At 40.7% G+C, this 25,142-nt stretch overlaps 1 protein-coding gene across 2 annotated transcripts in view; it reads right to left on the bottom strand.

The window, feature by feature from the left end:
• Positions 1 to 25,142, bottom strand: part of TRHDE (thyrotropin releasing hormone degrading enzyme) — a 203,791-nt gene that overhangs the window by 149,801 nt on the left and 28,848 nt on the right. For both annotated transcript variants that reach the window (XM_083574427.1, XM_083574428.1), the window contains exon 3: positions 2,838 to 2,964. In XM_083574427.1, the coding sequence (XP_083430553.1) occupies positions 2,838 to 2,964 (127 nt within the window). The remainder of the gene's footprint in view (positions 1 to 2,837; positions 2,965 to 25,142) is intronic.

The following is a 25,142-nucleotide window of genomic DNA, read 5'->3' as shown; positions in this document are numbered from 1 at the left end:
GTACAAAATCTGTACATTACTATTAGTGTCCTGCTTTACCAGAGGTAGGCAACCTGTTCATCTCCAGATATTGCTGTATGACAGCTATAATTCCTGACCACTGGACCATGCTGGCTGGGGCTAATAGGAGTTGGGAGTCGAACAGCATCTGCAGGAACACAGGTTCCCCGTCTCTGTTATATACCTACTGATATATTTGGGCTTAATTAACAGTACTTCTTTCTCCACTTATTTCTTAATAAACAGTGGGTTATTATCAACTTATTGCCAGAGGAACTTATTGCCAGGAATGCTTTACAGAGAGTCTTGCAAAGAAACAGTGTGGATGGTTTAGAATCAGGAGTGGTTAAATATCCATTTCAAAGGCAGCATTTTCTATGTGGAAAAATGGGAAGGCCTCTGTTTTTCTTCGCTCAGGCACAAACCAGACAGAAACAGCAGTAGTTTTATCTTCACTGTAATTACTGTGCCAGCAGTACAAAAGTAAAGTACTTTACTGAAATAAATGTGGAAATAAACTTCGAAAGTGTGGGTACAAACCCCATTGCTACTTCTCATGTTATTTATTCAGCAAAACAGGAGTATTACAGCAAGAAGTGTTGACTGCGCAGAACTATCACTGAAAGATGTCAGTCTGTCAAGCTACTCCCACAAACAATCATTATTGCTATCTTCAGATTTGTTGAATTCCCATCCCTCTACACCAGGCATGGCCAAACTTGGTCCTCCAGATGTTCTGGGACTACAACTCCCATCATCCCTAGCTAACAGGACCAGTGGTCAGGGATGATGGGAACTGTAGTCCCAAAACATCTGGAGGGCCAAGTTTGGTCATGCCTGCTCTAACAATCCTGGAGAAGGTCTTCAGATACCCAGCTCTAAGGGTCATATAGGGGTTCAAAAGTTAAATCCAGAACTTTGAATTGTACCTAGAAACAAAAAGGAATCCAATGATTTTTATTTTTAAACTAAGGATGTGTCTTCTGATTGACCAGCCTTAGTTAATCATCTAGCTCCAGGTTTCCTGAACCAGATGTAGTTTCCAAGGTATGGTGCCCTCTAGGTGTTTTGGATTACTACTCTCATCGGCCCCATCCGGCACAGCTGTCTTGATAGGGTTTGATTGAAGTTGCAGTCCAAACATCTGGACAATACCAGATTGGCAAAGGCAGCAGTACTCTAACCTAGATGTTATCTAGGCACAAAGAACTGTGACTAGAGAGAAGTAGGAGCTGGTGCACCAGACTCATATAAGAAACAGTAAAAGGTGTTTTCAGCTACAGATGCCACCTCAACATAAAGAAAATAAGGGCCAGAGCTAACTGCCAAGCTGATCCATTAGAAAGAATAAAACTGCAACCAGAATGGGAGAAAATAACACTTCCACCAGCTACCAACAGCACCATCTATTAAATATAATGTGGTCTGTAAGTTAGCTTGTGTACTATCCATCATGTCTAGAAAATACATTGAAATGAGAGACCACACTTTACTGAAAGATATATAGAAAATTACATTTTCAAGATTACCCACTCTTTATCTACTACCATGTTCAGACTACTTAAGTGAACAATTCTTTCCTTTCTGCCCATTAAGAAAGATACTGTGTTTTCCTTTTACCTTCTCGAGATCAAAAGCTTATTTTGCAAAGACTCCGCCACCCCACAGGTCAACGACTTGCATCATATTTTCATGACAAACACTTATGCAAGACAAATTGCAGACAGGCATGAAAAGGCAAAGCAATAAGCTGGAGTTAGTCCAATCTCATGTTAGCTACTTTGACTTTAACACAGTACTGCGTGCAACAAAACAATTAAGAGAGGGGGGAAAGAAATACAATTTCAGACTTATTAAAAATGCATAAAGTGCCCACTTGGAACAGTATAAATTAATGTATCTCCTGCCACACCATTAGTTGCAAGGCTAAGAATGATGCTACTCAGCAGGCTAGTGCTTTAATGAAGAAGCACCTGAATTCCAGGGAGGAACACCTGTGGTTGGAAATCAGAAAACACTTGCGATCACAAAGAAAGCTGCTGAGTACTGTGTTTTCTGGATCTTGGTCCCATGTGTTTCTAAAGACGGTACATATAATAACACAGTTTGAAATATTCCAGCGTACGAGAGTAGAGTACTAACAGAACAAAGGAAGAGCGCATATACTTTTAGGTATATGCAAAGTAAGGTTAGAGTCATTCACTTCAATAAGCAGAGTTACAGGAAAGTATTTATCATGATTAAGGAGTGGAAAGTTATATAGAAGAGGCGCCAATGAAACATAGCTCAAATGGAAGGGAGACCCGGTATTCTGAGCATGTGCACAAACACATATACATGCTTTCTTTCTCTGAACAACTAAGTGCAATGTTCCTGATTGGTCCATACCATTTGATTGTTGTTTAAGACAAGACTACAGGTAGACTACCCAGCTCATTCAACTTTTTAAAAAAGCGAATGTAGCACTCATTGGCTTGGATAGTAAGATAAGTAAACTCAAGGAAGTTCACAAAAGCAAAGTTTCCTGTCTTCCCTCCTACATCCAACTCTGCCCCCAGAAAAACTCTCTCGAGAATCAGGGACCCTCCTAAGAAATATGGGAGAGTGTAAAGGGGAGAACCCTACAAAATCAGGCCAATTTTATCCACCCAATTTTAGGCAATTAACCTTGCATATCCCATCCCACATTGTTCAGACCTGACTCTTGACCCGCCAGAGGTGTGGCTATGGTGGGGAATGGGGAAAATTTATTTCCTTAAGTTAACTTATATTAGGATCTAAACCATTATTTTTAGCCTTCCGTACTCTGATCTTTCAATTCCTCTCAACAAGCTTACCTAATTTTGGCAGGGAATAGGGCACTTTGAAGTAGTCTTCATAAAACTCAACTAGTCTCCGAGTAATGTTTAGAGCATAATCCCCAGATCCTCTTCTGATGGCATCAGGTCTTGCATACAATCGGATCTGATTGGAAAACAAAACAAATGAAATGACTGGTCATTATGTTTTCTGCCATTTTACATGGATTACAAAGTGAAAAGGTCCAAATCTGTTAGGTCTCTCTGTCTCCCTCTGCCCTCCCCTCCCTCCAAATCCCAATATGAGCAGCATAGATGGCTTTACTGAAATAACAAACTTGCACAATTAAAAATAACAAAGCTGAAAGTGCCACCAATCCAAAACTGTAGCTGTATATGGTGCCAAATACACAGATTTTAATACATCTTGCATCAAATATGAATATTCAATGCAATTGCTTACATGTGTTTTCCAGAGATATGATGGCACAGTGGATTAGTGTAATGGCTCTTTGCCTACTTTAAATGTAGAGGTGGCTCAGTAGGAAAGGAGTTCATGGCAAGTTAAAGGCACTTTCCATCAAACCCTGAACACATTAGCAGGCTGTGTAGGTAATATAATAATTCACCCACCCTTTCTTATACTGGCACTGATGAGCAAAATAAGCCCTCAGAAATAACCATTTATAAGCTTATTCATGTACACAAACAATTAGTATTCCTGAAGCCCATCCATGACTGCTCCAGGCCAGTATTTCTATTTTCAAAATGCAGTAAGTATATTAAAGCTGTTCATACTTCTTACACAATGTAGATGCTGAAGCTGCGTTCAGCATAAAACATTTCAGCTGTCTTCCTGTATGAATCACCAAAATGAAACAGCCATTTCTTCATCTAGAGGGTGTGGGTTGCAGCCTTCATTGCTTCTGTAGGCTGTTCCTGTCAGCCAAAGTTTTTCAAAGTGCCTCACAGAGCATATAGAATTTGTCAGCCTATAAGCTAATGCACCTCAAACACTGCTGCTATTCACCCCAAAGCAGGGCTATATGACAATCAGCGGCTCAGTTCCCATGTCACTTGAAGCCTCAGTTAAGCATAACCATGGTTTAAAGAAGAACATGTGGAATGCTGGTACTCAGGGTCAAAGCTATGTCCACTTTGTGCCCTTCCCACTTATGCTGTGCTGCTGGGATCTAAGCTATGGTTTGGCTTAGAGTTGTGTCTGAACCCAGGCTCATGGTTTCTCTCTGCTCTCTATCTCCAAACAATCCATGAGCCATAACCAAGGTTTGTTTTTGGTTTAGTACTCATGGTTTGTTTGTGGGAGCCAAACCTTAAGCCCATGATCAGATTTAACACTGAGCCAAACCATGGATTAGCTCTTAATAGTGGCAACTGTGATTTTTCTCCCAGCATGCTACATGCTTACCTTTAAACCATGGTTATTGTGTAAACAAGGCCAATATGCAAACCATTAATGTGGTTGACTGCCATATGCAACAATAGACCATTCTGGTCTGTTGCACACTCTGCTCCCTAAAAATCTACACCAATAGGGATCAGTCTTGAAAGGAGCGCACCACAAAGCAAACCCAAAATTATGAAGTTGTACCACTTGAGTGCTTGCTATAGTACAGGGATGGTCAAATTCCAAGAGACTGCAATCTACTCACACAATTAAAACATGGCAGTGATCTACCCCTTTGGGGGGGAGGGTTTCAGGTCAAAGTTGTTGAGCTTTGACCTGAATCCCACTGGGGGGGGGGGGAGAGAGAAGAGGAAAAGAATAAATGAAAAAAGTATCTCACCAAGAGATCACTAATGAAACAGTCAGCCTAGCAGTAAGAGCTCCTTCTTCCATTCTAGCGATCTAGAGGGCGGGGTGAGGGGGCAGGGGCTGATGGAGGAGCTAGCGATTGACCACGATCTACCAAAACCTCCCGGGGATTGACCAGTAGATCACTATCAACCTGTTGGGCATCCGTGCTATAGTACATAGGCACGCAGCCCTGTCTTCTTCAAAGCACAGTTCTCTAAAAAGGCCCCTAGAGTTTAAATGGCTTACACCCATGTAAGTGGGTATAGGCCTACAGTCTATAGAGGCAAACCCATACAATGTGCATGCCTGAGTAAACATCAAAGGAAGGCCCACAGACTCTCCTGCTGTGACTTGTGGCACCCATGGTTTACAACACAATACAATGTTATGTAGTTAGATCTTCCCTAAAGCAGAGGTCAGTTATGTGCAGAACTGTGTGAAAAAACTGGAGAAAAACTGTTGGTGAATAGCGGCCTTGCCACACTACCCCCTGTGCTTGCTACTGTCTTGCATGTTCTCTTCCGACTTCAAGAAGTCAACAGCATCCATTGGGAGACAATGAAATGATATTTAATATGGCTGCCTCCAGTTCCAATCAGTTCAGCTGGCCTTGGTGCCAAAATATTAAAACACCACAATCAGCATCACAGCTACAGAAGTAACACGGATGCTTGGGATCTTGATGGCTCTCTCGCATATTATGCTTTTGCCACTCAAAGATTATATTTAGACTGCTATAAAGAAAGTTGGCGCGGCATCCATTCTTGGAATAAGTAATAAGTTCTAGAAGACAGAAAGAGGTCTTCTCAGCAAGATTTTAGAATCTTTGATAAAAACCAAGTCTCAAAAGCTGCATCTCACATAAGCAATGGGGGAAATGTTCTGGTCAGTGTTTCCCCACTCCTTACTGTACAGACCAGATGTGCTTGATGTGGAAGCCTCCCAGATGTTGGGTGCCCACTCCCATCAGCCCTAGTCAGCATGGCTTAATGGTCAGGAATGATGTAAACTGCAGTCCAACACCATCTGGTGGGCAGCACATTGTTTCCCCCTGTTCCACACCATGACTTATATCTGACTTGCATCCATTCACATGCAGACAGGATCATAATCCACATTGCTTTTGGTAAGTGGAAATGACACAATGGGAAATGGGGAGACAGAATAATTTCCCCAAAGCTTTTCTTGGGAGTTATGAAATTGTACTTTCCAACAAAAACAAAAACACAGGTCATGGTTCATCTTCACATTTGTACTGCAGAATCTTAGTAGAGTACCTAATTATTGCCTTTTTCTGAGGAAATGTGAAATAGAAAACACAATTAAGCTAATGATTCATGTAATACAATTGAGTTTTACTCTCTGGCGAGCCCTTTTTCTACTTTTCAACACTTGAAGCAATGCAGTATATACATGAATTCCATGATCGTATCCACTTTCTTTAGAAAGTCTGTCTTGAGAGACAATGGAAGAAGAGTGTCTCTTTGGGGGTAAAGACACTTTTCTGTAAGTGTTGTAGTGAATACAGTTCAGTGCATGAGTTTAACACATATTTCATTTGTGACACCAACATGCTTGACTGAAAATCACTATAAACCCTGAGCAGTAGGTCCAGATTAGCTACTCTGCAAATGGGAAGGCTCCTTATGTTCAGACAAGGAACAGAGATCCAGCAGAGACTACGTGCTTAAGGAAATCTGAAGATGTTCCTTATCAGCTTAGCATTTCCCCTACACACACACACACACAGGGAGAGAGAGAGAGAGAGAGAGAGAGAGAGAGAGAGAGAGAGAGAGGAGCGCTCATGCTGCTATGGAGTCCCTCCCAACCACTGAAGTAACTTTTCAGGAGGCAAAGGAATCCATGAAGATCACACCCCTTCTTCCAGTAGAAGCAAAGTTCTGCTGAGCTTGACTCTAGATCCACCCCAGTGCATGGAGAAACTTGTCCCTAGACAATTGCCACTGACTTTGTTCTGTTCTGGTCAATCTATCTGTATCCTTGTATCTTCTTTGTCCATTTCACAGTTTCAGTGCTGCAGTTTCCCAGTGACCTATCTGTTCAATAATATTTTCCCCTCTTACTTGCCCATTCCACAAATCCCACAAATTTGAAAGAAATATACTATTGTAGTCTTTTTAAAAGTTTTTGCAACTTGTCAACGCTCACAGGCTGTTTTTAAGAGAGAGAGGAAATCCAACGGCTGATTCATGCATTGCTTTTTATGTAGCAAAGTCAACACAAGAGAATTTTAAATGTTCTGTTCATGAAGAGAATATTTCTTGTGAATGTGGTCTTACAAGATGACAGCTAGTATTTATCATGTATGAGTAAAAGCCTGAGAACTAACACGTTGCTAAATATGGCAAATACTAGGTGTCACTACAGGGAGAACATTGACAAGAAATATTCACCATGTGAAACATGTGAGGTAAAAGTCATATTGTGATGACTTTATCACATTAAATCTTCATATGTGAAAAGGATGGAAAACAAACACCAACAGGGCAGCCCAGTTATCCTCAAAAAACTGCTTGTGTAAATGTAGAGCAAAGTAACTGTGAATAAATAGGGGGAGCGTGAACAGGAGTGGATAAACGACAAACACCCTACAATTTAGTTGAATTAAGCATTGCAAGATAGGTAGCCAGAAAACCCAGACAAAGGCAATGCTCAATAATAAACCACAGGATAACTCAAAAAGAAATAGAGAAGATCAATACCATGAACTTGTCAGCAGATATTTCAGAATTCAAGAAAAACAATGTTTACTCTATTTCGTGGTGAAACAGATTTGACTGACAAAAATATGCAATTATTTATTATATCCCTGAAGGCTGTTTGATATTTAAACTAAGGGCTTAATACTATATTAGTTTCATTTCTGCAAGATTAGACCCATGATAGTTTTGAATGTTTTTTGCACAGTTGGATCTAAGTCAAGGAAAACAATCTTCACACAGTATATGTTCAGCTTTAAACAGTATAAACAAACTTGCCATAATACAGAATAATGCATGCAAGCTGTCACTGAAGCAAGCAGACATCAGAACAAGATGAGTGAGCTAAATTGCTGGAGTCAGAATAATCCAGACAGCCCCACTAACAAAGGTGCCTTGTGGATGTCAGCTGTTACTCACACATTATCAAAAAGTAACTCATGTTGAGCAAAATTTACCAAAACTTTCTACTGAATAAGGACAACTGAAATGAAAAGGAAAATATGTAGACTTGTACAAACACCATTCATTGCATGGGAATTTGTGCATGAGAAGTGTCTTCTGGGTCAGAAGAGAGGACATGGCAAGTGTGACCATATCAATGCCATCAAAATGTTACCTTTTTTGGTTACCAGGCTCCCTAGTTTGGGACTTGCATAAGCAAGTCTAAGAAGGGGGACACCTGGATTGCCAGTAGTGCATGTATGTGAAAAGAATCTACGGGTCTTAGCAGACCACAAGCTTATCAAGAGTCAACAGTGTGATGCGGCAGCAAAGAAATTCTAGGCTGCATAAACAGAAGTATGGCATTCACATCAATTGAAGTAAGAGTGCCACTCTATTCTATCCTGGTCATACAACGTGTGGAGAAACTGTGTCTCCAGTTCTGGGCAGAACAGTTTAAGAAAAATATTGAAAAGCTGAAATATGTGCAGAGGAGGGTGGCCAAAGTTATCATGATTAAGTTGGGTATGTTTAGTCTGGAGAGCAGACTGGTTGCTAATACAATAGCCATCTTCAAATATTTGAAGATGGAGCAAGCTAGTTATCTGGTGCTCCAGAGTATGGGACCCAAATCAGTGGATTCAAATTACAAGAAAGGAGATTCTGACTAAACATGAGGAAGAACTTTCTGGCCATAAAAACTGTTTGACAGTGGAATGAACTAGCTTGGAAGGCAATAGACTCTCTTTCACTGCAGGTATTTAAGCAGAAATTTGATGACCGTCTGTCAGGGATCCTTTGGCTGTAATTCCTGAATTAAATTGCAGGGGGTTAGATGATCCTTGAGGTGCCTTCTAAATCTACAATTCTATGATGCTTTGTAACAAAAATGTATTTAGTATATTATAGGGATACAAAATGGCAATGATAAATCAGCTGTTTGCTATGAGACACTTGCAATGTTTTCTGAAAAATGGCCATGGTTACTTTGGTCGAATCCTTCTGAAGTCAGATAAAAACAAAGTTAAAACAAACAACCATACAAATGGACATCAATTTCAGGAATTCTCATATTTTCCCATTTTTAAACTATATATTCAAGAGAACCTTGCAAAGTGGTCATACCCAGAGGGATGGTATTGAAAGATTAAGATATTCAAAGATGAAATCAGCCATCTGAAAGATAACAAAACAAAGCCTTATCAAGGGGAAATCCATTATTCCTGGATATGCCCCTTGTATTGCAACATCAAAGAAAAAATGGGTGAGCAAACTGGTAAAACCTTTGAAATGAAGATTATATAGATATGATAAAGCAATATGGCTGCTCTCAAATGAATCTTGTCAATGTTGCACTAACGAGGAGATTTTGCAGTACGAGTACAGATAATAAAGTACCTCATTAACAAGTTTTAATTAGTTTTTAAATTGGAATTATTGTGAATTACATGTATATATTTTTGTCATAATCTTCCGTTTTTGCAATTTCCATCAACATTTAGTTTAACTACTAAATATGAGGAAAGCAGAGAAAATCATTCATCACAAAAGGACACATTATCATTTAAAGTTCAGTAATGTGCTTCTCTAACTTACTTCAAACTTCATTTTTTGAAAAGAACAAATGAATGTATAATCATAGGATGCATACAATGGTTTCACAAATTGTATCACTAGGCAGCAGGGATCACAATGTGGGCAGGGTAGTGAGGAGATGCTAGACTGTTTAAAAAGAGCCTGTGATTCTGAATATCTATAACACTGATAACTTATCATTCAGTTTCAAACCGTTTTAAAGGTACAGTGTTTTGTGGTTTTTCTTTTCATTTTGGCTGTTAAAGTAAGTTCAACTTCAAAATAAATATAATAATAATAATAATAATAATAATAATAATAATAATAATAATTTATACCCCGCCCATATGGCTGGGTTTCCCCAGCCACTCTAGGCGGCTTCCAAAAAAATATTAAAATACAATAATTCATCAAATATTAAAAGCTTCCCTAAACAGGGCTGCCTTCAGATGTCTTCTAAAAGTCAGATACAGTGGTACCTCGGGTTACATACGCTTCAGGTTACATACGCTTCAGGTTACAGACTCTGCTAACCCAGAAATATTACCTCGGGTTAAGAACTTTTCTTCAGGATGAGAACAGAAATCGTGCTCTGGCGGCGTGGTGACAGCAGGAGGCCCCATTAGCTAAAGTGGTGCTTCAGGTTAAGAACAGTTTCAGGTTAAGAACTGACCTCCGGAATGAATTAAGTACTTAACCCAAGGTACCACTGTAGTTGTTTATTTCTTTGACATCTGATGGGAGGGCACTCCACAGGGTGGGTGCCACTACCAAAAAGCCCCTCTGTCTGGTTCCCTGTAACCTCACTTCTCGAAGTGAGGGAACCATCAGAAGGCCCTCAGCGCTGGACCTCAGTGTCCAGGTTGAACGATGAGGGTGAAGATGCTCCTTCAGGTATACTGGACCGAGGCCATTTAGGGCTTTAAAGGTCAGCACCAACACTTTGAATTGTGCCCAGAAACATACTGGGAGCCAATGTACAGTGGTGCCTCGCAAGACGAAATTACTCCGTTCCGCGAGTCTCTTCGTCTTGCGGTTTTTTCGTCTTGCGAAGCACGGCTATTAGCGGCTTAGCGGCTATTAGCGGCTTAGCGGCTATTAACGGCTTAACGGCTTAACGGCTTTAAGAAAACAAGGAAACAAAGGAACAAAGGAAACAAACTCGCAAGAACTCGCAAGACGTTTCGTCTTGCGAAGCAAGCCCATAGGGAAAATTGTCTAGCGAAGCGACGCAAAAACCGAAAAACCCTTTCGTCTTGCGCGTTTTTCGTTTTGCGAGGCATTCGTCTTGCGGGGCACCACTGTAAGTCTTTCGGGACCAGTGTTATGTGGTCTCGGCGGCCACTCCCAGTCACCAATCTAGCTGTCGCATTCTGGGTTAGTTGTAGTTTCCGGGTCACCTTCAAAGGTAGCCCCATGTAGAACGCATTGTCCTCTGCCAAGTGTCTTGCCCATATATCCTTGCCTGACAACAGTGCTCCTCAAACGAAGCATTGCAGAGAACCACATGCCCCAGAAGGTGGTTTAGCTTTGTACTGGAAACCAGGCCTTTAAGTGTTGCAGCTCCAGACTTCTGGAATCAAATTACTAGCTGAAATTATGATATGCATCTAACGTGCTGGAGTTTAGGCACCTACTGAAAGCACTGTTGTTTCAGAAGGCTTTCCCTGAGGTGTGACCCAATCATTTGTGGAACTGAAATTGTACTTTGGAGACATGGTTTTAGTGTGTATAGTTTTACAGGTGGTTTTATTCAAGGCTATTTTTCTATTTAAAAAAAAAGAAAAGAGGAACCAGAACTCACCATGAACACCTCCCTCATTCTTTTAAAATGGCAATGGCGCCCACCTAAGAGGTGCCAGAGAACTCTGGAGAGTTCACCTGAAAAAAAACACCTCTGGTTTTATTGTTTCTTAAAACTTGAGAGGTGGAGGAACTAATTCAGCTTTTACCTGAAGTAGAACCAGTGAAATGAATGACCTTAGCTTAGTCATGTTCATGCGTTTCAATGGGCATACTCTGAGTTAAATTTAATTGACTACTACACTTTGTTAACTTTATCTATTTTTGTATCTTGCACACCACTTCAATGACCTGAAGCTGTGAAACTTTTTATACATTTTCAAAACAAATATAAAGTCAACAACCTTTACGGCCCTCACCCCCAGTGTCCTAAAATCAGCAAAATAAGTTAAGAGTTTTCTCCCATTAGAGAAGATATGTGAGGCAAGCACCACAATCACCTGCTGGTTACCCCAGTTCTTTAAAATTGTCTACTCAAGAAGCCCATGAAATTCAGCTCTTTTTTTATCTTTAAGGAGAGACGGTGAAAGGCAGTTTATTTCAGAGAGAAACCTTTAGTGATGTGTTTGAGTCTAATGCTTTTATGATTTTATGCAACTCGTTATATCCTGTCTTTTTTCCCCCCTGCAGGCTACTATAGTCTATGTGGAATTTTGTATATTTTTATAGCGTATGCTACATTATGCTTTTAAGAATGGAAATGAAAGATAGTTTTCTAGTCTAGGGGGATGAAAATTCAATGAAATAGTTTATATTTACACTGTATGAAGTTGCCATTTTGCAGGTGGTCAACAACCAAATAAATGTTTATGCAGAAAGATACATGCAGCCCTTTGACAATTGCCAGTTTAAATGTGCATTATATTCTTGGGCTATTTCCCCTGTTCCAGCTTCCCACACTCTGGTTGGTTTTAAATTAGAACTGGTCTACTGCCATGATGTCATACAGAGCTATATGCTGTCTTCTCATGAACAGCAGCAGATGGTGACAGAACAGAGCACTGCATCATTATTGGCTATCAAAAAAAGAAAAAAGAAAAAGGTATTTCCAATAAGCAACAAGAATCTCACATGAAGCAGCCATCCCATTGCTGTAGTGGTGTGGGAACCACACAACAAAACCTTGAAAGAAATGGGTTACTGAAAAAGGAACTATGAAACATTTCATTGACAGTGATTTTGATCAAAGCCTTCTGAGGTATACACGTAAGATGAACATACCAGCACGGTTCTTTGACTATTTGTGTTTGGATTTTTTCAGGATCCTCTCTTACTACAAATGTTATTCACAGTCAATTGCTATGGATCAAACACACAGAGACCATGGAAACTCCTTCCTGTGGGTATATGATGCTGAAAGGAGCCTATGGTCTCAAACCCCTCTAGAACCTCGGAGTCCATGTACATTTAAACCAGTTAGAGGTTTTTAGATTCCTTAAGAATACCTTGTCTCTAGTTCTGCTGCATCGTATCCAGCTCTTGAGAGCAGCATGAAGGAAAGCATAATCTTCTAGATAAAAGTGTGCAGGGGGGGAATGTTGCATGCTCTCCCCAGAATCAATCAAGCTACACTGATTGTACCAGAGAGGATCTGGACTGAATTTAAAAGGTTCAAGCCTCATGTTTCTCTTCAATGACCTTGCTGTGAACTTGTTTTGATGACAATATAGCAGGCCACAGAATGGATAAAAGTTCTAGATGGGCACTGCTAAACTCTCTTGCTAGCTAAATGCTTTAAACTTTAAGTAAGCTAGCCTTAAGTGCATTGTTTGCGAGACTGCCATCAAGCTGGCCTTCTGTGTATTTTCTGTGTAATTTCCTTGAGATAAGCATAATTCATTTAATTGTCCCTACAATTTCTCTTCCGATAAATAATGGATGTGATGTTGAAAATGCAGCATTTCTTAATCCTTCCTGTTGGCACATTCAGTTGTCTGTATTGATGGATTTATAAACCAGTCTTCCAACCCAACATTTCTCTCTCTCTCTCTCTCTCTCTCTCTCTCTCTCTCTCTCACACACACACACACATTTATTTACAAGTTAGAGACTCATCTGCACACTAACCTTGAATTAGCTTTTCATTTTTAAAGAGAGCAGTATTGTATTGCTCACCACTCCAACATACAAACTCTTACTGATCTGACAACCTCATTTAAGATGCAATGCTTGGTTTACAAGAGTAACCTGGGAATTGATAGGCTGAGCATATAAGAATATGGTTGTTAGCATCCATCTGTCTCATGAGACAATGGAGGAGGGCACCTTTGGGGGAGATGTCAAACCGTTAGAGAATTACAGCACCTGCTATGGCTGTAGAGATTGCTGCAGAAGAGACATGTTTTGTTGTAGCTAGGGCAGATGAAGGCATCCGGTTGTGCTGTTGGAAGTGCACCATGGTGTTTATTCTCTCTGCTCTCATCCCAGTGTTCATTCCTCCTGTGGTCACTGCTGTGGATACACAACCTGTCTGTCTCCAGGCACTTGTCCAGCTCAGTGTCAATGGAGGGGCTGCTGGTTATGGTGGAATCCAGGTAGACAAAATTGTCTACCACCTCAATTGTCTACAATGCTGATGTGTGGAGTGCTGGTGACATTCTGACCCAGGATTTTGGACTTCGACAGGCTGATGGTAAGGCTGAACTCCCTGCAGGCTTGGGCAAAATGATAGATGAGTCTCTGTAAAGATTCCTCAGAGTGTGATGTCAAGGCTGCATCATCTGCAAACAACCTCTCTTCAATAAGGACCCATCAAACTTTTGTCTTGGCATGTCATGCCCCATCGCTCCTTCGATGAAAGCTGAAAGCATAGGAGAATAACAGGGAGAAGAATATGCCAAAGAGAGTTGGGGCAAGAACACAGCCCTGTTTCACACCGCTCTTTATACGGAACGCGTCCGAGGATGAGCCATCATATTGGACGGTGCCACACATGTTCTTGTGGAAGTACATGATTATCTTGTGAAGTTTAGGTAGGCATCCTATCTTGTTGAACAGTATGAAGAGTTCTTTTTGGCTGACCAGTTCAAAGGTCTTCATCAGATCTATGAAGGCAATGTACAAGGAGTGTCTCTGCTCTTGGCATTTCTCCTGCAGCTGAAGCACTGAGAAAATCTTTTCAACTCTTGACCACTGTGCTCTAAAGACGCACTGTGACTCAGGATAGACCCTGTCAGCAAGCAACTGTAATCTGTTGAGAACTACATGGGGAAAGGCTTTCCCCACAGAACTCAGCAGGGAGATTCCACAGTAGTTGTTGCAGTCATGGCAGTTACCTTTATTCTGGTAGAAGGTGTGACAATGCTGGAGTCATGCGTGTCTTGTGGTATGGATCCTTGTTCCCAACACTACAAGAGGAGGCCATGGAGGTGTGTCGTGAAGGAGGAATTGAAGCTGGCTTTTAGCACTTTTGTTGAGATTCCATCCTGTCCAGGGGCTTTACCACACATCTGAGAGCTGATGTCATTCTTCAGCTTATCAAGAGAGGGAGGACACCCAGCTCTACCAAGACAGGCAGAGTCTAGACACTGTCAATTGCTGTGTCAGAGACCATGTTTTCCCGCAAGTACACTTGAGAAGGTCCCAAGTCATACCCCAGCATATCTAGGTATTTGAAATATTTTGGAGAGCAGCTGTGAGTGTAGGCAAAAATTTTAAGTTAATTCACTAAATTTATTTCTGTTGTCTGTGAACTTCCATTGCCATTTGGCCTACTTTATTTTAATAATGACTATGACATTTTTGAATTTGTTACATATTTCGATTCATGTATATTGTTCACATGTAATTTATATATATGATGAACACATGGCACCAGGGCAAAAAGTGACAGACATACTGCCTGAGCTCTGTTGAGAATTTGTGAGATTTTGCTTGTATTATATTAAGCATACGTTATCAGTCACATATACAGTTTTGTTTTTATGTTATTTTTATTTTTTTAAACTGCCTCAATCTTTACCCCAAACTACAACAGTTGTACTGGACCAAAAAAAGCCAAACAGAACACAACACACTTAGGTCACTAATAATTTTAAACGACAGAAACAAGCAGAACAAAATGCTGCTTAAGTTTCCCTTTATACACATGCACACCACCCTAATCTCTCTCATTCTCTCTCTCACACACACAATAAAACTGCCCCAGTAGTAGGTCCTGATTACTTAGGTAGAAGGTCTAATACTGCAAAATACCGAATACTCGCCACAAGGCACGACGTACACCTTCAAATGTTAATACTGAAAAGGCTCAGCACTACAGCATGATCAGGCCCACAATAATAAGCGAATCAGCCCTTGGGGAAAATACGTGCATGAGAAATTCTCCGCTCTGATTGTGAAAACAAAACAGGGTTACCTCAGTGAGAACAGCAAGAATATTAATGGAACTAGAGGGGGCTGGTTTCTTGAGGCTAGAAGCAAGTCTGAGGGAAAAGACACACAATTTGGCCTGAAAAAGCAAAATCCATTAACCATGAAATAGGGAAACAACAAGAACAAAAGAAACCCACACTTTTCACATAAGCTACTACCCAAAAAAATCCATTCAATCAAAGGTGCGGCAGGGAACACCACAAAGTAAACAGATTTCATGAGGGGAGGGAGTTTCCCTTAAACCCTGCAATTGGAAGTGATCAAAATTCTTTAAAACTAGACAATTAGATGGAGAACTTTACGATGGGAGCAAAGGTGCCTTGTGCCCATCCCCAGAAGCTTCTGCTTGGCTAAGGAAATCTCAGATGACTGGAGAAAAATCACTTCACCCCGAGAGAAAGGATTCCAGCCCATTTCTTGCCCCCCGGCCCAGTGGCTTGCATGTCAAAATGTAAGGAGAATTTTAAAAAGAAACTTTACAAAGGCAAATTAAAGCTCTAAAGATTATAAATAAGAAGGGGAAATGGAAGTACTGAATCAATTAGAGTACTATTCATATCTCAGGACTCCCTTCTGAAAAAGATCAAGGCCTCAGCTAGAGATCAAAGTGATTAGCTGACTAACCAGCAGCCAACAGAGATGCAGATAAGAAGTGGCAGATTACACACACATCCAAACTGGCAAAACAGAAGCTTTCCAGCGGGGAAAGCTGCGCAATCCAAGTTCCAGTATATACATACACTGACAAGTATTATGAGCAAGGCTTTAAAACGTATGGACCGTAATCAACAGAGCACATATCCACATAAGCAATTGTGAATGGTTTCAGCCAAAATTGAAAAATGTTGTATGCTTCCTGTTTTAACTCGAGGGCTATTACTCAGGCAACTTACCATATAGGAAATACTTAGATGTTTATGACTGTGAAAATCACCTGCAGCACATTTTATCATTCAAACTACACTTCCAATAGGAAAACCTTCAATACCTGAGATATATTTCCTTATATGGGGAGGGGGAGTTCTTCATGATTTGCTTAACAGATTTATATTCACTTTTAATTCATTTTCATGCAATGTATTTTCTATTATAATCAATGAGATTATAATATTGAGCCAAAAGCCCAATTACTCCAGCACCCCCATTTTCCGTACGAACCAATCAGATGCCTTCAGGAAGCCCACAATTAGGACATGATTGCACTTGTTTTCTCCAGCAACGGATATTCAGAGGCACAGTTCTTTCAATACCGCTGGCATCCATCTGTCTTCTTGAGAGACAATGGAGAGCACCTCTGGGGGTGAAGTCAAACCACTGCATTGGCAGCACTAAGTGACCACCCTGGGTCGTGAGCCTCAGCAGTGTGCATGGAGGTCCTGGGCTGTCGAGATGACAAGATTAGCATAGGGCAGGGGTAGGCAACCTAAGGCTCGTGGGCCAGATGCAGCCCAGTCGCCTTCTCAATCCAGCCCGTGGACGGTTCGGGAATCAGCTTGTTTTTACATGAGTAGAATGTGTCCTTTTATTTAAAATGCAGCTCTGGGTTACTTGTGGGGCATAGGAATTCGTTCAATTTTTTTTTTCAAAATATAGTCCGGCCCCTCACATGGTCTGAGGGACGGTGGACCGGCCCACGGCTGAAAAAGGTTGCTGACCCCTGGTGTAGGGTTTACTCCTTAGCCCCAGAGAGGTCACTTTGATGTTGCTAATGCAGCGAAAACAACATGGAAGGCAGCAATTATTAGTTACTGGTCTCTGCAGCAACAGCAGGCACTATGATTCTCCAGCGGTTTGACTTCACTCCCAGAGGCGCACTCCATTGTCTCTTGAGATAGACATGTGCCAACAAATGTCCCCCTTATTTGCCTTTGTCTAAACCAAATAAGCCTTAAAAGTTTGTACCCATTCCTTATTATGGGGAATTGCACCAACACCCCGATCATTTTGGTTATCCTTATCAGCACCTTTTCCAATTCCACAGTATATTTTTTGAGGGGAAGAACTGTATATATTCCAAGTGCAGTTGTATAATAGATTTTTAGAAAGGCATTATGATCGCTTCCTTCTGACTAGCTATGATCATTCTTCTTCCTGCATTCTTGTGGACATAATGCTTTTGTTGTTTCAGCTGTATCCTTAACTATAGATGTAAACATGGCCCAGGAGAAATGAGTCCCTGCATTACAAGCAGAAATGTAGAAAAGACACGTTCACTGTTGGGCTAAAGCCTTGGAGAATACATCCATATAGGACAAGTCACTCAATTTTCATGCAATTGTGCATCCCAGCCAGTAGCTTTTGCTTGCCCACATTAACTCTTGAACATTTTTTAAAGGCTTTTACACATGACAGTTGTTGCTCTTAGGTCCACCCAAAGCATGGATGCTTGTTTCTAGACCACTCAGCATTTTAACTTACTTACCATGTCCATTTATTTATTTACTACTTATCTTTCTGCTGTAATTATACCTCTGTGGGTAACAGGGGTACAGGACACAGAATAACCTGGGTAGTATTCAACAAAATTTTATTCAGAACAGACCTACTGAAATTAGTTTGCGTCTAATGTGTCTACTCTGAGTAAAGCTTCATTGACTACCAATGTGTACTTTAAAAATAATATATTAGAAGCAGTTTCCTGTGAGATGGGAGGCAAGTCAATGGTTATGTAGTCCTAGTCTAGGAACATGGACAACACTGTTATAACCTTCCAAAAAGTGTGAAAGGGGGAAGAGAACCAAGCCAATGGCTGCTGATGCTGCAAAGGTTTTTAAGGTTCAATCCACGGAACCGCTTTGCTGTAAGTTTCATCACTGTCTACAATGAATGGCGAAGGTGGAAATCTTCTACAAATGGAAGTGTGAAGACAGAGCTAACATTGCATATACATTGCAATTTTGCAGGTGGGCCTGGCAGCTTTCCTGGAGGAAAAGGCTGACAAATGTCAAACATAGATTCATTTAGACAGCATCTCAAAAACCTATGCCACAGAAAACTTCATCAAGGAAGAAGAATCAAGAATATTTTGTGATTTCATGATGGCAAGGAATACAATAAACTATGGTTTTAAAAGTAGTCAGATTCATATTTGCAGAATTTTAAAATGTTATGGTTGCATGCATTACTTTTTATGCAAGTGGCTAATACAAAGGACTTCACCCACCCCAAAACATCACTCCAGCTCCCAACACAATACAGTATGCTGCTTTCCTTTGAAGAACAACGTATCATGCCCACCTTAACAGACTTTTCCATTCCTAAACTGATGGGGAAAGACTGAAGCTATTCCCCCGCTTACTTTCACATTCTTCACTGTTTGGCAGGGCCTCTAACAGCTTCATTAGTCACTTTCTTAACACTTCCTTATAGTCTAGGAAAACACTGCGTCTCAGGAGGCACACCCAGGCTGCAGACCATTAGACTGAACTTTGAAAGAGGCAGTGAACAATCTGCAGGCATGCCTTGAGTCTTCGAGATTAATGCCAGGATGCAATTTAAAAGAAAAATACAGTGATACTTTGGTTTATAACCATAATCTGTTCCAGAGGTCCGGTTGTAAACCAAAACAGGTTGTAACCCAAGGCGCGCTTTTGCCAGTGGGGCCTCCAAAAAAAACCTGGTTGTAATCCAAAAAAAGGGACACACACTTCCGGGTTTGACGTGGTTGTAATCCAAAACGGCTGCAAACCAAGGTACCATTGTACAACTATTTGGTGTCCCCAACCAGGTAAGTGGAAGGTTCAAGTCCTAACCAATATAAATGGACAAACAACAAGAGTTAATTAGTGAATGGATTGATATAAATAGTCAGATAATTAAGGGAACACAATATCTAACTGATTAAGTCAGAAGATAACATTTCATGTGCACTATTGTGTTCCATCACAGTCTGCTTAATGGCTGTGTGGTTTGCATTTAGAGGCCTCAGTTTCACTTTGTGTACTCATGTTTGGTGCTGCTGAACTCATATGAAATTGTTATGGGTTCAAAAAGAGAGATAATCCCACATGTTTATAATGCAAAAAAACCCTTTTATAATTAAGTATTTAAGATCACTTTTACATGTCAGATTACAAAATACCAGCTCAAGAGACCCAGACTTAGGCCAAGCCCTACTCCTGACACGCATCAGAGTAGCAAGGGAAAAAATCCAAGGTGTTTCCTCAAAACCAGTTTAACAATTAGCCTCATTCTGAACCAATCAAAATTTGGTTCTCATGTGAGCTCTATTCTACCTGATTCCCCAAAACACCTAAGCTGCAGCAACTCTTTGGAAAGGTACATTTCCAAAGGGCCACCAAGCTCCAAAGAGAGAAAGACTTCTCTCTCTCTCTCCCTTTTCTTGCAACGGATGCAATATTGCTTTTTCCATTACTGGTACAGTCAGATATGCACACACTGCAGTCCTGTAATAAGGAAGGTGTTTGAGAAACAGAATACATTGATTATTTAATAACAATTACAGAAATGAAATAACTGTCTTAAATCAGTAAGTCCTTTTTCTACATTCGATTTGTGAACAAGTTCTTCTCGGTCACAATATTTCAACTAGCAGTGCATTGCCAGCTGTAAGTTTAAAGCCACATTCTCCAAATACACAAGTGGATTCCTATGAGTTATGTCGCTGTATCTTTATTATTATCATTCTAACTTGCCCAGCCATAACCTCAATACTCTTAGGAGCATATATGGATTGCCATAATTAAAAATGTGGCAGGTATTAATGAGAAATCCTAATGTCTTCTGTATTTCAAGAATTTGGACCTTTATTTCTAGAGAAACACATTTCTCTGTGAAAAAGAAAGGAAATAGAATACAGGTTCCTTTTTACATGAAAAAACAGAGATATAGTTAAAAATTTAGGCAGCAAAAAGGAACAGCAATTAATACAATAAGGAAAAAGGGAAGGTGGCTGATTACAGTCATGGGGTAACCTTGTCGGACAATTAGTGTAAAACATCCTAAGGACAAGCTAACTAACTGTTAAGAGAACTGGGATGTACAAATTACATAGTCCAATCAGAGTCAGTCAATAAATAAATGTGTGTGTTAGGGGTATTGTAAGTTGAGTGGCTATTGGCCATAACAACCAATCATTATGCACATTCACCAGGATTCATGGGGGATATACACATAATGTGTCCATGCAGAGGGGTGCACGTTTCCCAGTCATTATGCACAATTTCCAACAAGCTTTAGGAAACGTGCAATCTGCCCCCACCAGGCGGTTCCTGGATCTCTGCCTAATCTTACATGGCCCATTACACATTCTCCCACTGATCAGCTGAACAGCTGAAAGATGAGCTGGGGCTCCAGATAAATATTAATGCTTTTTATGCAGTCCAGCCTCCTTTTCACCACTCTCAACCTTTCCCAGGCAGCTGAGCAGCACAAGGGGGATAGGAAGCCAGTGTGGTGTAGTGGCTAAGAGTGGTAGACTCATAATCTGGTGAACCAGGTTCGCGTCTCTGCTCCTCCACATGCAGCTGCTGGGTGACCTTGGGCTAGTCACACTTCTCTGAAGTCTCTCAGCCTCACTCACCTCACAGAGTGTTTGTTGTGGGGGAGGAAGGGAAAGGAGAATGTTAGCCGCTTTGAGACTCCTTCGGGTAGTGATAAAGTGGGGTATCAAATCCAAACTCCTCTTCTTCTTCTTCTTCTTCCCACCCTGTCCCACAATCCTGATTGAAATTGCTTCCCTTGCTGCTCTTACAATTAGAGAAAAGAGTGGCGGAAATATCTGGTCCCACCCTCTGCCATTTCTGGCCCTGTCCACTGCTGGCAGATTACCTCCAAGATCATTCAGTTCTCAGTGGAAAAAAGGCTTGCCCACTCTTTCTCTCATTGCTGCAGTCTTTTCGAGGCTCAAGGGCTGGATGTTGGCAGGTCAAGAACACAAGCTATAGGCATAGTCTAAACCTTGGAAGAGGAACATCAGAGCATCAGGACTACATGCACAACCCTGCTGCTCAGTGCAAAAGACAAGGGAGCAGGCAAATTGTTCTCCAAGGCTTGTTGGAGATCACGCATAATGACCAGAGAATGTACAAAATTAAGTCAACACACGCACATTCACCTAGGCCTGTTGGATATTGACCAGGAAATGTGCACAATTTCCTCTTTTTGGATGGATTATGTGCACATTCTCCCTGAGGCTGATGAATGTGCACAATGGTTGGTTATACTGTACATTAAATGCTCAGCTTACATTACTCATAATAAATATCTACATACATGCACACATACAGTGCATCTGATTAGAATGTGATCTTCCATCATAGAAGATAAATGGAAACTAAGAAGTCATAATATAATTTTTAAAACTGGGATTCCTTGTTTGTTGCACTTGCTGATTAAGCTGGTACATAATCAGAGCTTCCCAAATGTTATCAATCTACCGTCATTTGGAAAGTTGCTTGGGAGACTTCCAATTATATACCCAACTTCAATGTTGTATATAACTGGTTAATAACGTCTTTAGGCAGGAATCCAGGGAAATTAAGTTCAAATTCATGAATTAGCACAGCTATTGGAGGTATGTATCTATGGTCTAATGTGAACATGTTCTTGGCAGTGATCAACAACCATTTTTCAGAACACTGGCAATGTTGGACATTCCTACCCAATGCAAAAGTATTATCCAAACTATCTACATACAATACCAGATATAGTTTGGATGTATTAGGTGAAGGATGAATATTTATTTTGCTGAAAACTTTCTCCTTCCATTACATTTGTTTTGATTAGTGAGGTTGGGGAAAAGGTTTAGAGACAATGCACTAAAATTAATCATTATATTTATTTTAAAAATGAGGGACACAGAGTCACATACTGTATTCAGTTGCATTTCATTTGTGTGTGCGTGTGTGTAGAAGTATTTTGTTTCTTTTGGGGCTCCTGGTCTCTTTCCATTTCTATCTCCATTGTTGTCTGTTAACTGCCAAACACTGATATGCAGAAAATGTTAAAACGAAAACCAGACAAAAAAAATCTCCTATATGTGGCAGGGGTCTGGGCACACATTGCTGAAGCAAGAATCTGCCCTGCTGAACAGATGGCATTGCATGATTGAACAGCTACAGTTCAACTCAGTTCAGTTTGTTAATTGCCTTTGGAAATACCAATAACAAATATTGTGAGTACAAAAACAGCAAATTCATCCTGATACAACCGGGAGGCAGAGAGACTGAGACACGGAGAGGGAAACATTCAAAAATAAATAAAACATTCAAACCATAAAAGCTTTCCATAGTTTAGTTGGGTGCTTTCTTCTTTTTACAAAATTCCCGGCTGCCAGTGCATATGAGGCTACAGCCTTAATAATGCCTGGCAATTTGAAACTAAGTAAGAATGCTAATTTAGGAAGAACAGCATATACAGCAAAGGATCTAAAATTGTCTTCAAGTGTTTTATTTAAGCGAAACGTACAATAATGTTAAAATCAACCTAAGATGAAACAGCTCTTCTACATGAACTGCACAGACACACAAATAACTCAATTTGCAGAGCACTTGTTGACACTGCCTGATATCTTAAGAAACAAAAAGGCAGTTAGCCACTTTGACCACTTCTTGAGTTTAGGGAGAGGGATGACCAGAATAGTCCTTGCATCTGCCAAATTATTACTGGTGTTGTCAGTGGGGGCAAACATCTATTTGGTGGTGACACAACGTGCTGGGCCTGATTTATTTCCTTGCATAGCACCTTTCTTGTGCTTACAAATCAGTTCCCAAAGGATGATCTTTGCAACTCCTGCATCCTCCCGCACCATCAAAGCACATCTCTGTGCACACTTCAACCTCTCTGGATCACAGTAAATGTCTTGCAGGTGACAGATTCAGCTTGCAAACATCTGATATTATTCATTATGTAACATGGAATTCTTCCTGAAAGGTTAAGGCATCTCTATGACATTATCCCTGTTCAGAATCTCACTGTTGGTCTAGCCCAATGGAACTTTCAAAGCAGCAGCTATGTGGCATTTCTTCTTTTCAAAACTTACTTATTTGGTTTAGAAACCTGGCTGATAGCGCATACTGATAAGGTAGCATTGAAATGTAATGAGCATCAAATATAGCAAAAGACAGGATTTTTTAATGCACACAAAATCAATTCCTTTTAAAATGTTTTCTTTCCGTTAACAATGTTTGTACAGAGAAGACACTACTGAATCCTCAAAAGTGTTCAGTGCTTTTCCAATGCACAGAGCAGTCATCTATGCACTGTCATTTATTTATTTATTACTATTAATGTTGGGTAGTGCAAAGAAATCATGTTTCTCAGACTGCCAAGCTGGCCTTTCTACGAAGAATGATAATGAATAATAATCATCAATTAATCTTAATTAATAAATAAGATTAATAATAACATTGATGATTTTTTAAAAGAAATAAAATCCTAGTAGTAGTTGCAGAACCAGCAATTCACAAGCAATTGTTTTACATGTCCAACCCCAAAACATTTAGTTGGGTTTGATATGGCAAAAATCAGTGCTTTCTGGAAGACTGCAATGTCTTGCATCCTTACTTTAAAGTAAGCCCTGCTGAACTCAGTGTGACTGACCTTTGAGTACAGCTGCACCCGGCTAACATGCACATCAATACTTTAAAGTCAAATGCTACCCTACTACAGCTATCATCAAGCCTGCATGGCCACATTATGGGTGATATTCCTCCTGGATAGCATAAGGGTTCTGTTTAGATATAAACCCTCAGACCAGGTGTTTGTGGCAGCAGTTCCACTGCCAGAAGGCAAGGAGGAACCCTTACTCTTGGGAATTTTTGTGGGACCTCAGCTTGATCCCCAGCTTGGAGTCCCCTCCCTCCAGACAGCAGGTGATGTTTCCTTTTGAAGCAAGGTTTGTCATCACCAGTGTGGTATAGTGGTTAAAAGCGGTGGATTCGTAATCTGGTGAACTGGGTTTGCTTCCCCGCTCCTCCACATGCAGCTGCTGGGTGATCTTAGGCTAGTCACACTTCTCTGAAGTCTCTCAGCCTCACTCACCTCACAGAGTGTTTGTTGTGGGGGAGGAAGGGAAAGGAGAATGTTAGCTGCTTTGAGACTCCTTTGGGTAGTGATAAAGTGGGATATCAAATCCAAACTCCTCCTCCTCCTCCTCCTCCTCCTCTTCTTCTTCTTCTTCTTCTACTACTACTACTACTATTGATTCAGGGGCCCCAGAATGACTTCCACTAATAACAATACAGTTATCTTCTGCTCGCCTTATGCCCAGAGCTGTATCTGGCTGCCCATTCTTAGCATTTAACTACATGTGACACAAAATGTATCACACATACATTGTTCCAGAAAGAAATGCCCTCCTGTGCTGCAACTGGTAGCGGAAAAGTGGCCCATTACCAACGGGAACTTCTGTTGCAGCAGGACAGCATAGTGGGGAGGGTTACATTCCCTTTGCATGTGTTGTGGTCCACATTCAAAACAGACACACCACCAAAAGCTTACTATTAAAATTTAAAAACATCACATGGTACTGCAGGCAGAGTTGGGTCATCAGATGAAGAAGAGGAGTATAGCACTGAACTTCTTCACTTGCTATCATATATGGGGTGGGAAGAGTGATTACAACAATGGCTGCCTGTTTTGCTTCTA

The sequence above is a fragment of the Podarcis filfolensis genome (assembly GCF_964270895.1).
Source record: "Podarcis filfolensis genome assembly, chromosome: 10".
NCBI lineage: Eukaryota > Metazoa > Chordata > Lepidosauria > Squamata > Lacertidae > Podarcis > Podarcis filfolensis.
Note: the sequence above shows the minus strand (reverse complement) of the source record. Positions and strands in the feature narration are given on the sequence as shown.